The sequence below is a fragment of the Peromyscus californicus genome, unplaced genomic scaffold (assembly GCF_007827085.1).
Source record: "Peromyscus californicus insignis strain IS unplaced genomic scaffold, ASM782708v3 Scaffold_5__1_contigs__length_169319896, whole genome shotgun sequence".
NCBI classification, from domain to species: Eukaryota; Metazoa; Chordata; class Mammalia; order Rodentia; family Cricetidae; genus Peromyscus; species Peromyscus californicus.
In genome coordinates this window covers 55423147-55435452 of record NW_026294573.1, presented here as the reverse complement: position 1 = coordinate 55435452, position 12306 = coordinate 55423147, and the positions used below count along the sequence as shown (strand labels likewise).

The 12306-nt window shown below is 38.2% G+C and overlaps 1 protein-coding gene across 2 annotated transcripts in view; it reads right to left on the bottom strand.

Annotated features, from left to right (window-relative positions):
- The window catches only part of LOC128097604 (cytochrome P450 2J4-like), a 41864-nt gene that overhangs the window by 13219 nt on the left and 16339 nt on the right, over positions 1-12306 (bottom strand). For both annotated transcript variants that reach the window (XM_052718207.1, XM_052718208.1), the window contains exons 6-7: positions 7681-7822; positions 1706-1893 (exon numbers count right to left, since the gene is read on the bottom strand). In XM_052718207.1, the coding sequence (XP_052574167.1) occupies positions 1706-1893; positions 7681-7822 (330 nt within the window). The remainder of the gene's footprint in view (positions 1-1705; positions 1894-7680; positions 7823-12306) is intronic.

Below are 12306 nucleotides of genomic sequence, written 5' to 3'. Positions count from 1 at the left end.
CATTCTCATTACTTATAATCTAGCACATGCATGCTTATTTTGTTCAGGATGTTTTAAGGACCAAAAATCTTCAACTGTGTAAGGAATGAAATGTATAACTGCTGTATGGAATGGGAAATTGCAAGTTTGACCTCTTTTTCTATATGAACTGTTCTGGGCTTCCACTGCATTGTACAGCTATAGAAATTAATGCTATGAAAGATTAACAGTTTTCTTAGAGTCACACAGTAGGCAGAGATGCAGCTACTTCTGGAACTAGGTCCCTGTGAGGTCAAAGCCACTGCCTCCCTTGGGTATTATCCGGTTAGATCATCAGTATCTAGAGCTGCTGTTACAGTTGACATTGTCAATCATTTTTTAGAGACTTGTGATGCGAAGGCCTGTGTCTGGGGCCTGGGGTTAAATGAATGGGTTGTATCTGTGTTTCCAGAGTAGACTGTTCTTGTCCCATCTCCAAAGACTTTCCTGGAGAACAATATGTTCTGAGAATCTAATACAAAATACTACAGATTCACAGAGGCTACCTCTGGTATTTATTCTTGATCTTGGCCTCCTGTATTTGATAATTGTCTAGGTAATTACAAAAGAACACCACTGATAAAAGCTGTGAGGACATTTCTAGAGATCATTAACTAATGGCAGTAGACTTTCTCTGACTATATGGTACCATAGTCCATGTTGAAGAACTGGATGGAATAAATCTTATGGGTAGTTAGCCTGCTACATGGTTTCTATTTTTTCCTGGCCACCATCATGAGGACTGATTTGCTGAGCCTCCCACTTGCTGCCATGCTGAATTGAAGCCTCAGAAATTTATTTTCTCACTACCAAGAAATGTCCAGCCTTTGTTCAGTGTCCAGTAAACAGAAAGAAGGGAAAGGATTGTGCCTTGAACAGAGGGAGTATGATGTGACCAGGAAAGCTCTCTACAAAAATCCTGAGTAGATCCTAAGGTGGGTTGTGTATTTTGTCTGTGATCAGAGAGAATGTTAGAGGGATCCATGAAGAAAAGTGTAAGAGAGAACTTTTGATGTCTAATGTAGCAAGTCCTTGGCAGTACAAATAACCAGAATAGTTCTGGATCCCAACTCTTCTCAGGCTGTATATTGTAGTAGAGAGATCTTAAGTGAATTTAATTCCCAAAGTCTCAACATTCTAATGTATAAAGTGAGAATCTATTATTATGAAAAGGGAATTGAGACATTTTCACATCATAAGTGTCCTCAGCACATGATTGCTTAGGAACAATCTACTTTTATCTCTTTTTTTCTTATAACTAATATTTCACTTTGGACTGGTTTTCTTTGTGAGATAGAAAGATCTCAACTATGGATAGTAAACAAGAGCTGGAAATTGCCTAAGAGCACAGATATGGCAAAGAACTACTGACTCCTCTGAGGCCACATTAACATCAGAAGATGCTAGGATGTCCTTCAGCTAATAAAGCCAACTTTTACTTTCTTTGCTGAAATCAAAACAGATTTCACCAAGGAATCTTCCTTTCTCTACTCCCCTCTGTACACATAATTATCACTGAGAAACATTGCAGGAAAGCTATTTTTTTCTTTTGTTCTGGGAACAATATCTCTCTCTCTCAGTTTAAATGTTTTCTTGGGGCAGAAATACATGTTACTTTTTATGTTTAGATTCCTCAGAAGATGCCAAGGATGGACTGGAACCCTGGAATCTGAGAGTGCAAAGTTACCTTGGGCAGGTGGAATCCAGCAAGTGTGCTATCAGCTGTTACTTCCCTGGGAGCATTCAGGGGGATGATGTTGCCCATCCTCTGCACCTCATGGATGACAGCATTGGTGTAGGGCATGGACTCTCGGTCAGCTGTGCCTGGCTGCCTCCCATGGCCAATCACTCTGTCAATCTCAGCGTGTACTTTTTCTGTCAGAAAACAGGGGCTCTGTTAGTTTAAAAGTTTAGTGTCTTTTATGAAGACAGAAAAGTTGTCTCTAAGATGTTATCCTCTTAATTTCATCCAGTTTTCTTCTTATAAAGGAACACCATGTTCCTCAGTTCCTCAAATGACTGCTTTGAAAAACTGTCTACTGTGTAATTTCCTTATTCTTACAAAATAGCATAGGTTTCCTCCTACCCTGAACTGATTAGCTATGATCAGCATGGTTAATGGCACATTACTAGCAAATCGGGCTTCTCAAATAAGTTCCCTTCACCTAGTGGTTTATAAAATACAAAATTTTAGTTTTCTGAGTTTGGAAGTCTGGGAAATCTACAATCAAGGAATCAAGAGATTTCTTGTCTGATAAGATTAATCTTGTCTCATAGTTGACAAAGCTTTACTGTGTCCTAGTGTCATAAGGGGAAGGGATCTTTTTTGGTTCCTGGTTTTAAAAGTAAAAATTTAAAAACTTATATTTTTCTATTAGTCCAAGAGTGAAGTCCATAGGACAGCTTGTAGGAGTCAATTCTTGTGCCTTCTGGATGCTGGCACTGAACTCAGGTGTTCAGGTTTGCAGGAATTCCATTTACCAGCTGAACCATCCCACTGGCTTCTCCTGTATCTCTTTTTTATATGCACTACCATTCAAGGCTTATCACCTCCTAATACCACAAAATTGGTAATTACATTTCAAGAAATGAGTTTATAAGAATGACACACACTTTCAAACTACTGAATGTCTGTTGGCTGTGATTTCTTAAGGAGATGTCTCAGAGTAGAAGGCACAGAGCAAGCTGTTCGTGGACATTATTTGCTGCTGAAGACACTTTCATTCTTCCAGGCTCAATTTCCTCATCAACTACTAAGAATAAGCAGGCTTCATTTTAATGATGTTTTGATAATTACATAGACTGATACAAACCAAACAAATAATTGAAACTGCTCACTCTTCCCCATGTAGTTTACCCACTTTCTATATTAATAGAGATTCCACTGATGCCCAGCTAAACATTTAAAAACTTGATTTCCTAGATTCATTTGTCGTAAATGTGAGCATGTGACTATGTTCTGGCAAAGAAAATGCAAATAGGCATGACGTTTTATCCTGGGACAAGGTCTGAAAAGATGGCTCCCTGCTTCCTTCCTCTCTTCCTTTCCTGTGGATACAAAGACTGTTCTCATGGGAACCACCCTAGAGAGTGTTGATCTTCACTCCCAGTTTAACACAGCAACAAGTTGAAAGGATTTGGAATAATAAGCCCATTACAAGGTATAGTTTAAATGTTTCTTCTGTGTGAGAAATAAATGTATATCCATGTATTACAGTCCATAAATACTTAAATGGGCATATGTATATAATCAAAATTATCATGAAAGCCATGCTTTGTTTTTGTGGTCAGGTCTTCGACTGTAGCCAGATAACCTCAAACTTGTATTATTTTTGCTTTATATTCACAAGTATTATGATTAATTGTGTGTTCTACCAATCTTGGGATCTTCATAGCAATTTTTAAGTGTATAAACCAATAACTATTCAGTCCATACCAAAGACTCAATTGAAATTTTGTGCCAAAGAAATTACTCCATTACTTTTAATCATAGCCTCAGGCAAGTTTTTAGGGGATGAGCAGAAGACCACCAGATTATTGGTCAAAGTATCACATGAGTAGCTGGCAATTGGTTGCAAATCAAGACCTAACTCTTTCTGAAGCCTTGTGATCTAGTTCTGTGGTATAATATTAACATTATTTTGAATGTAATTGTCAAGAAATTTTCATCTGAAAGTGACACTTAATGCTTATAAATACACTCAAGTTCCCATCCCTCATTCAACTTTTTGTGTCTAAGAAATTTGTTATTCTAGATAAATCACTTGCTTTGGGTAGGAGAGTTTCTATAATTTTGCAGTTGGTCATTTAACTTAGTATTTTGTCCTGAAAGCTTATCTGTGCTAGAGTAGTTATTAAAACTTCTTTTCTTGATGACAGAATATACTCTTTGGCTCATGTATGCCATACTTTATCTATTCATGGTCCATCAATTCTCTGATTGGTCCTACATCTTGACTTCTGTGAATATTGTAAAATAAACGTGAGTGCAATATCTGTCATGTATGTCTAGTCATATTCTGGAGCCTCTGCTACAGAAATCAAATCTGATCCTCAATAACACTCAAAGTTTTTAAAACTTAAATAGTCAGGTGGACACACATTTTAATTTGCAACCCAAGAACCATGTTGTGGAATTTTGAATAAAAAAATGTTTCCCAGAGGGTCAGGTATCTGAACACTTGGTGCAGGTCCTTGGCACTGTCTGTGGAGGTTATGGAACCTTTAGGAAATGTAGCCTTCATGGAAGAAGTATGTTACTTGTGTCAGCTTTGAAAGTTCATAGCCTTGCCCCATTTCTGGGTTTCTCTCTGCTTCCTGTGTCTAGTTGAGATGTGAATTTTTAGTTTTCTCCTCTGGCCATCTGCACCATGGCTTCCCCACATTAATGGAGTCTCTTCTTGGAACTATAAACCAAAACAAGCTCTTCCTTCAATAAGCTTTTGGTCATGGAATTTTATCTAGTTATAGAAGAATAACTAATACAGAAATTGATATAAAGAAATGATATAAAGAATTGATCAAAGAAATTGATATAAGTATCTGCTATGAAGATACTTAATATGTTAGGCTTTATATTATTTATATTTAGAGAAATGTGGAACACTTCATACGTTGGAATAGAGAAGTGATTTACTGCTATAAGCAGAGATTAATGGGTCATTCTAATAGGAGCCTGAAAGACAGTAGTGTAGGCCTAGATAATGAGGTTTCAGGAGGAAATAAGAACCTGATTTGCAACTGAGTTGCTAATCACTCATGTGATACTGTGATGGAGAATTTGGTTGCCTCTTCTGCTCTTGCCCTAAGAACTTGCCTGAGGCTATGATAAAAAGTAATGGAGTAATTTCTTTGGCACAAATATTTTAATTGAATCTGTGGTATGGTTATCATTAGTTATTCTTAGGTCTATTATTAAAAAGAGAAAGTTGCCGGGCGGTGGTGGCGCATGCCTTTAATCCCAGCACTCGGGAGGCAGAGGCAGGCGGATCTCTGTGAGTTCGAGGCCAGCCTGGGCTACCAAGTGAGTTCCAGGAGAGGCGCAAAGCTACACAGAGAAACCCTGTCTCGAAAAACCAAAAAAAAAAAAAAAAAAAAAAAAAAAGAGAAAGTTGTGCAGAATGAAATTAAAGATATAGAGCTTGGAAAGAAAAGGAGTACTAAAAGCTTAATGTTGTCCCCCAAACCTCTGATGGACAATAGGCTGTCATTGTTAAAGAAATTACTGCCATTAAGGAGAGGCCTACTGTGCTCACTGAAACAATGGGAAGCTTTCCCTGAAAGTAAGACTTTAGATAAGCTTTCAACTTGCAAAAAGAAAAGTTCCAAGGAGGTAACTCTCCTGCTTCTGGAAAACAAAAGCTAATGCAAATGTGATCCAAAAGGCCAAGGGCCATCACAACCTGGCAGCTGAACTTGTCAGTTCATCATCATGCTTTGGAGTTATGGGGGATGCAAGAATGAAGGATTTGATTCTTTTTATGGCATTTCAGACAGCTATGGAGGAAAGGTTAAACTAACAGTGGAGTCCTCTTTAGAAGAACATGAAAGTCCATTGCATGACATTTTGAAATTCAGTAGAACCCACAAGGTATTTGAGATGCCAGACCCATGAGACACCAGCAAAGGGTTTCACTCTTGCTGTGTTTCAGTATTTTCTCAGTATATCTCCATTCATGAATGGAAATGTATATTCTCTGCTACTGCATGCTGGAACTATATATATATATATATATATATATATATATATATATATATGTTTTGGTTTTACAGTAGGTCCCAGTTAGGGATTGCCTTGAGTCTTAGAAGAGGCTTTGGACTTTAGAACAGTATTGATATTGTTAAAGACAATGGAGACTTTTAAAGTTGGACTAAATGAATTTTGCATCATAACATCACCATGGGTATATAGGGACCAAAGGCCAAATGTAGAGGAGAAAATGAGAAATGTACTTTATAGGCTGTAGAATTTAAACACTTAGTCCTAGGTGGTGGGGCTGTTTGAGAAGCCAGGGTACCCTAAGGAAACAGAGCCTTACTGTAGGAAGTGTGTCACTGGGCATGGATGGGCTTTTAGGGTCCCTACCCTTGCCCTACTTCCAGTTTTGTCTTAGCTTTGTGTTTGCAGTTTAGATGTGATGTCTCAGCTTCCTGCTCCTGCTTCCCACTGGTTTCCTTCATGTGTAGTTATAGACTCTGTCAGTCAAAATAAACTCTCCTATATATAAGTTAGCTTTAGTTATAGTATTTTATCACAGCAATGGAATGTGGGTAGCACATATATGAATAAATATAGAAACAATAACATACATTTTGCATCAAGAAAGAAAAGAGGTTGGTTATGAAGAAATCTATGCAAACACAAGTACCTGAATTTGATCCCTAGAATTCATGTAAAAAATCCTGTTATGGTTGTATGCACTTCCAATTCTAATATACTGGGAGGCAGAGACAGGCAGATTCCTAGAGCTCATAGGCCAGATAGTCTGGTCTTCTTGGTGAGTTCCAGGCCAGTGAATGACCCTATCTCAAAAATTGGATGGAGCCCAAGAAATGACCAACTTATTTATACTATGTGGGACACATAGTAATCACTATTCTTAGTTTCATCTTATGGCAAAATAGTTGACTTAAATGTGCTACAGTGACTTTATTTTTCGTTCATGTATTCTTGCCACAATTAAAAAATGTCCCATAACATAAAAAATATTGTTCTTTTTTTTGTTTTTTGATACAGGGTTTCTCTGTGTAGCTTTGGAACCTTTTCTGCAACTTACTCTGTAACCCAGGCTGTCCTCAAACTCACAGAGATCTGCCTGACTCTACCTCCCGAGTGATGGGATAAAGGTGTGGGTCACCACCGCCTGGCTATGAAAAATATTGTTAACTCCCACCTGATAAATCAATTATTCTGTAATCTGGAGCAATAAAAATGATGGGATGTTCCAATGTTTCTGAAGGGCTGAAAGTCCCTGTGTGGTATTAAACAACGTGTAAAGCTAGGTGATCAGGCATCTTGTGGCATTTCTCAAGGGAGCTCATAGCTGCAAAAGCCAGGCAGTCAGTTCTTACTACAATATAAAACATCTTAATGTGTAATATCTGAGAAATTCTTCTGAAAGCTCAAGATATTGGGATAGTACATGCTTGGTAATGGGAAAGCTCAATACCATACTTAGAGGTAAAAATAAGGACAATGCCAATGGAGAAAATGAAATGTAGGGAGGCACAATGCAGAGTGTGAGTGATTGAGTCTGGACAGACAGAAGTGACATCAACAGGATGCCAGGTATCTGACTAAGGCATCTGGATGGTGTCCAGGGTAAATAGGAAGGCACTGCTGGAAAGGAAGGAGGGACTGAGTAGATTTAGATGCAACAGTGTCACTCTCTGCTGGAATGTATCACAGTGACAGCTAAATTCTCTGTATTTCCCTAGAACTGAAGATGCTGCAAAGCACAGAATATAAAATCTGCACCAATGACTTATCTCAATTCTGACAGCACAGGTGAAGGCCATGTTCTTTCCCCAATACACCAAAAAACTTTGCCTCATAACTGTTCCATGTCTTCCAATCTATCCTTCAAGCTTCTAGCCCCATCTAAACAAAAACTTTCAGGAGCACCCTTCTTCTTTGTCCAGGTTCATTCAGCATATGTTTACCTTGCACTTCTTGGTGTACAGTCATATAGAGGAGAGCCCAGCGCAGTGTCGCTGATGTTGTCTCTGTTCCAGCAAAGAAGAGGTCCAGAGTGCTGCAGATGAGGTTTTCTTCATTGAAACTTGTAGTCGTCTTGTCTGGGTACTAGAAGAGAAAGTGTGTATTGTTTTAGTTAGAGAATTTGCTTCTTGTTTATCTATCTATCTATCTATCTATCTATCTATCTATCTATCTATCTATCTATTTTATTCTCCTCTCACACATCACATCCTGACTGCAGTTTCCCTCCCTCCACTTCTCCCAGGTACCTCCCACTCTTCTCTCTCCCAGATCCACTTCTTGTTTTCCATTCAGAAAAGAGCTGGCCTCCCAGGTCTATGAACCAAACATGGCCTAATAATTTATAAAAACATTAGGCCCAAGCCCTCATATCAAGGTTGAACAAGGCAGCCAAGTAGGAAGAAAAGGGTATGAAGAGCAGTCAAAAGGGTCAAAGACACCTCAACTCTCCCTGTTAAATATAGCCTTTATATATATTCTAATATATTAGAATACATTAGATATATATTAGATATACAATACTATATATGTGTATATATATAAGAATGACTTGCAGGCTGTTATCTAGCTAGTCCAACAATGGCTATCTACCAACATGTGTGTGTGTGTGTGTGTGTGTGTATTCTATCAGCTCTGTTTCTCTATAGAACCCTAAGTAAAACAACACACATCTTAATCATAGAAAATGATATGGGAATATAGCAAATACCTAACATATGTTTTTGTTTGCTACAGAAAGAATAAAGCGAAATCTCCATGTTCAGTAGTTGTGCTATTCCCTCATTAGTCTTTCATTGTGAAAACCTCTCAAGTCTTAACAATAGTTCTTTGGAATGTAGAATTATCTTTGCCAACCTTCTCTGGAGGCATCAATTTGTTCATACTTCTCCTAGTTTTGATGGTCTCACACCTGAATTCACCATATGGTGAATATTTTGCCTCATCTTCTAGGGATAAAACATTGCTTCTATTGCTATTATGCCAGGAAAATGAAACAAAAGAGAAGGTAGAAAGGTATATAACACTGTACACTTGGTCAGAGAAGGAACCTGAAATTCACTGAGTCAAAGATTCTATGACAGATGTGATAATACAGATTCCTGGAGTCCTATTGAGACTATAACAGTTGCCATGGTCCATGGCATATTACAGCAGATGACAACTGATATTCATAAGGTCACTTCACCAGATGAATAACTCTCTGATGGAATAACCACATCAAGCAAGGATTGTGGGGCCATTGCCTATGGATGCTGCTTTGCTTCTGTCTGAAATTTTTCTCATGTGCCACTACATTTCTTCCCTAAAAACAGCTATGGGTATTTCTTCCACTGCTGGTGTGTTTATGTCCTGAACAGATTTCATCTACTGGGCTAACATACATCTGTGGATGGTCAGGAAGATGATTTCTTCTCAAGCTGTTTAATTTTGATGAAGAGAAATAATACCAGGATATTTTTCATAGCTCAGGCTGACAGAGAAAAATAACAGTATTCTCAGCTACAAAGACAGCTTTTTACACATTTAGCTAATTTTAGACCTCAGAGCTAGTTGCCCCTGAAAATGAATCACAGAAGGACAAATTCCCAGGTGTCTGGTTGTTGAACCAAGATCAGGTATAAAGCAAATTTAATGCCAGTTCTTCACTTGCTAAAGTCTGGATGATAACATTATACATATAACTCTCTGGGCAAATTATTTGAGCAAATGACGTTCTATATGAATCTCAGTTTTAACACGAGTCAAGGTTCAACAAACTAATTGTTTATGTTTAGGTCCTGGCATACTTTTAAGGTCACTGTACCTCAAGAAAGTGCTGAGCACTCTAACACTGTGTGTCTCCTGCCTGCTCACAAGGAAACTTGCCTGACAGCCAAGCATTGCCATGATTATGGTCAGCATAACATTTCAAGTCTGAGAGAAACTGTGTGATTTCACATGTGTAATCAGAATGGCTCTGCTTTTTTTTTTTTTTTTTACTCAAGAAATGCAATGTGACCCTCAATATGTAACTCATATATTGTCTAGAGTTTTCTGTTGGAGAGAGATGTACCTGTGTGGAAACAGAGAGATTTTCAAAAAAAGAGATTTTTCAAGATGAAGTAAAAAAGAAAGTTACCATCAGGACGTGTGTGTTTCTTTCTTAATACCCCTCAGATAGAAAAGTTTAATTCTCACTGACATCATGGATTTTTTTTGCATACCCTGGGTGCAGTCTTAGAATTAGATCTATAAAGACTGTAATAAGCATTATAATTAGCATTACGATCTGAATCTGAAACATCCCCTACAGGCTCATGTTTTTAATGCTTGGTTCCTACTTCCTACTAATTTGGAGGTTCAAAAGAATTAGGAGTTAGAGCCCTTTGGAGAGTTCATCCTCAGGAAAGTACTCAAAGTTATAACAAGGCCCTGGACTCTGTCTTTGGTCCTGCTTCCTGGTACATAATGATGTGCAGGCTCCAGCACACTCCTCTGCCACCATGAGCTAAGCTGCTCTGCCATTTCTTCTCTGTCATAATGGATTAAAAACTCCTGAAATTGTGAACCAAAATAAATATTCAGTATCTTAAATTGTTTCTGCAGAGTATTGTTACAAAGATGTAGTGGTAACACCTACATGCAACAGGCTACTTTCTGGCCTTTTGTGTGGTTGAAGAGTCTTGATACAGATTTAGTAGAAGGCATCAGTTCTACCCAGGCATTGAAGTTAAAGTCTAGCATTCAGTTAAACTGCCTCTGCCCTGCAGTGGGAACTGATATGGGGAGGGTGACTGGCCTCAGACTAACCCATCAAATACTACAACTCTGAAGTTTAATTGCTGCTTTTTTGTATATGTATAGTTACTTCACCTAAAGGTAAGTGGTACTGTCATATCTGAATTGAATGGCAGAAATCATAAAGCCAGCACAGTTGCTTGACAAAGATCCAGCAAAGCTGAGCTGTATGATGGCTGCCATGCCACCTTTGGTTTTCATCTTCACCTGTTGCATCCTTGGGACACTTTTTATATTTGTACATTTCGGTGATATTGGATTGATGGAAAATTTCTTATGAATCATTTATTCCTTCTCCCAGGAATGCTGCTTTTAAGCTTTCCCAGAACAGTCCTGAACATACCTATTCTCCTCACTTTTAGTGAGATATCCTTATCTGCTTGAAGGTCTTACTTATGCCTTGGAGATTATGACACATAAAGAAGTCAGAGGTCTCTTCATGAGGCTATGAGACATTCTTGAAACATCTGTCTCTGTACTTACTCATGAAAAAGCTAAACAAAACAAAGGATGGGCTAGAAGAGTTGGCCATCATTCAGATTATAAGCCTCTTCCCACTGTACACTCAGACAATTATATGACATACAACTCTGCCCTAATTAGAGACATATTGATGAGCAAAGTATAGAGTGAAAAGATAATAAAAGTGTGAGACATCAGGACCTCCCTTTCTTAGAAAAGTTAGCACATGCAGAGCCACTGTGGTTATGTATTACCAAGGAACAAGAGAAAGCCAGGATTAGACATATAGACAAATTCTATAAAGCTATAAATATGAACATTGTATTATGCCAAAATTTGAATAATGACTACAGCAGCTTTGGCCTGAGGATTTTTTTCCTGGGTACTCTGACCACTAAGAGTTAATAATACACTGCTTGGGACATGGCAAAAAGCCCAGGGTGGCTTGAAGATTTTATTTTAGTCTAGTGTCCTTGAAGCAACCAAAGCTACCAGCCTGAGAACAGGCTGTCATATGCCTCTAGATTCTTAAAAATTGGGTTATGGAGTTAATGAGTAAGAATGATAAGTGTATATTAATAATGGCAAAACCTGAGGGAAAATGACTGGAAATGATAACTGTTCTGTCAAGTTTAGTAATGATGACTAAAAGATGAACAAAAGGAAGTGAAACACATGTGCAAAACCCAAAATGGTATGATCTATGTTTCCGAACATCATGGATGTATTTTGCTTACTAAATTCTGCATAAATAAAAAAGCACCCTGGCTGCTAGTCAGTCAGGCTTCAAGATTCTCCCAACCAACATGGCCTGGCTCATTTCCTTCCCCTGCTGACTACTTCCATCCTCTGCTGTGACCTGCACCACTGGGGATGACTCCTCTCTGTCTATCTCTCCTAAAATGAAACTAATAAGTATCCCATTTCTGATGCTTCCACCACCGCTGCTCTTGTATACACCCATCTTCAGACCCTGCTTTCATCTGGAGCTGGACTCTGGTAGGTAAGGTCAAGGAGGGGCATTCAGTGCCACTATCTGTCATTTTCAGGAACTCATGCAAAACAGCAGTGGACCTTTTGCTTCTAATGATATTCCTGGCGTAATGGTACTATATATTTCTAAAATATATTTATAATTTATAGTTGTACTGTGTATTAATCATTGACCTACAAAGATGCCCACATCTTCTTTTTATAACCTGTGTATGTTATTTGGTAAGCTAAAATTGACTTTGAAGATGTGATTAGAGAGAAGAATATTAGCCTCAATTATCCTTATTAGAGGGGGCTTGAGCATAAGAGCCAGAGAGAAGAATTATAAGATGGAA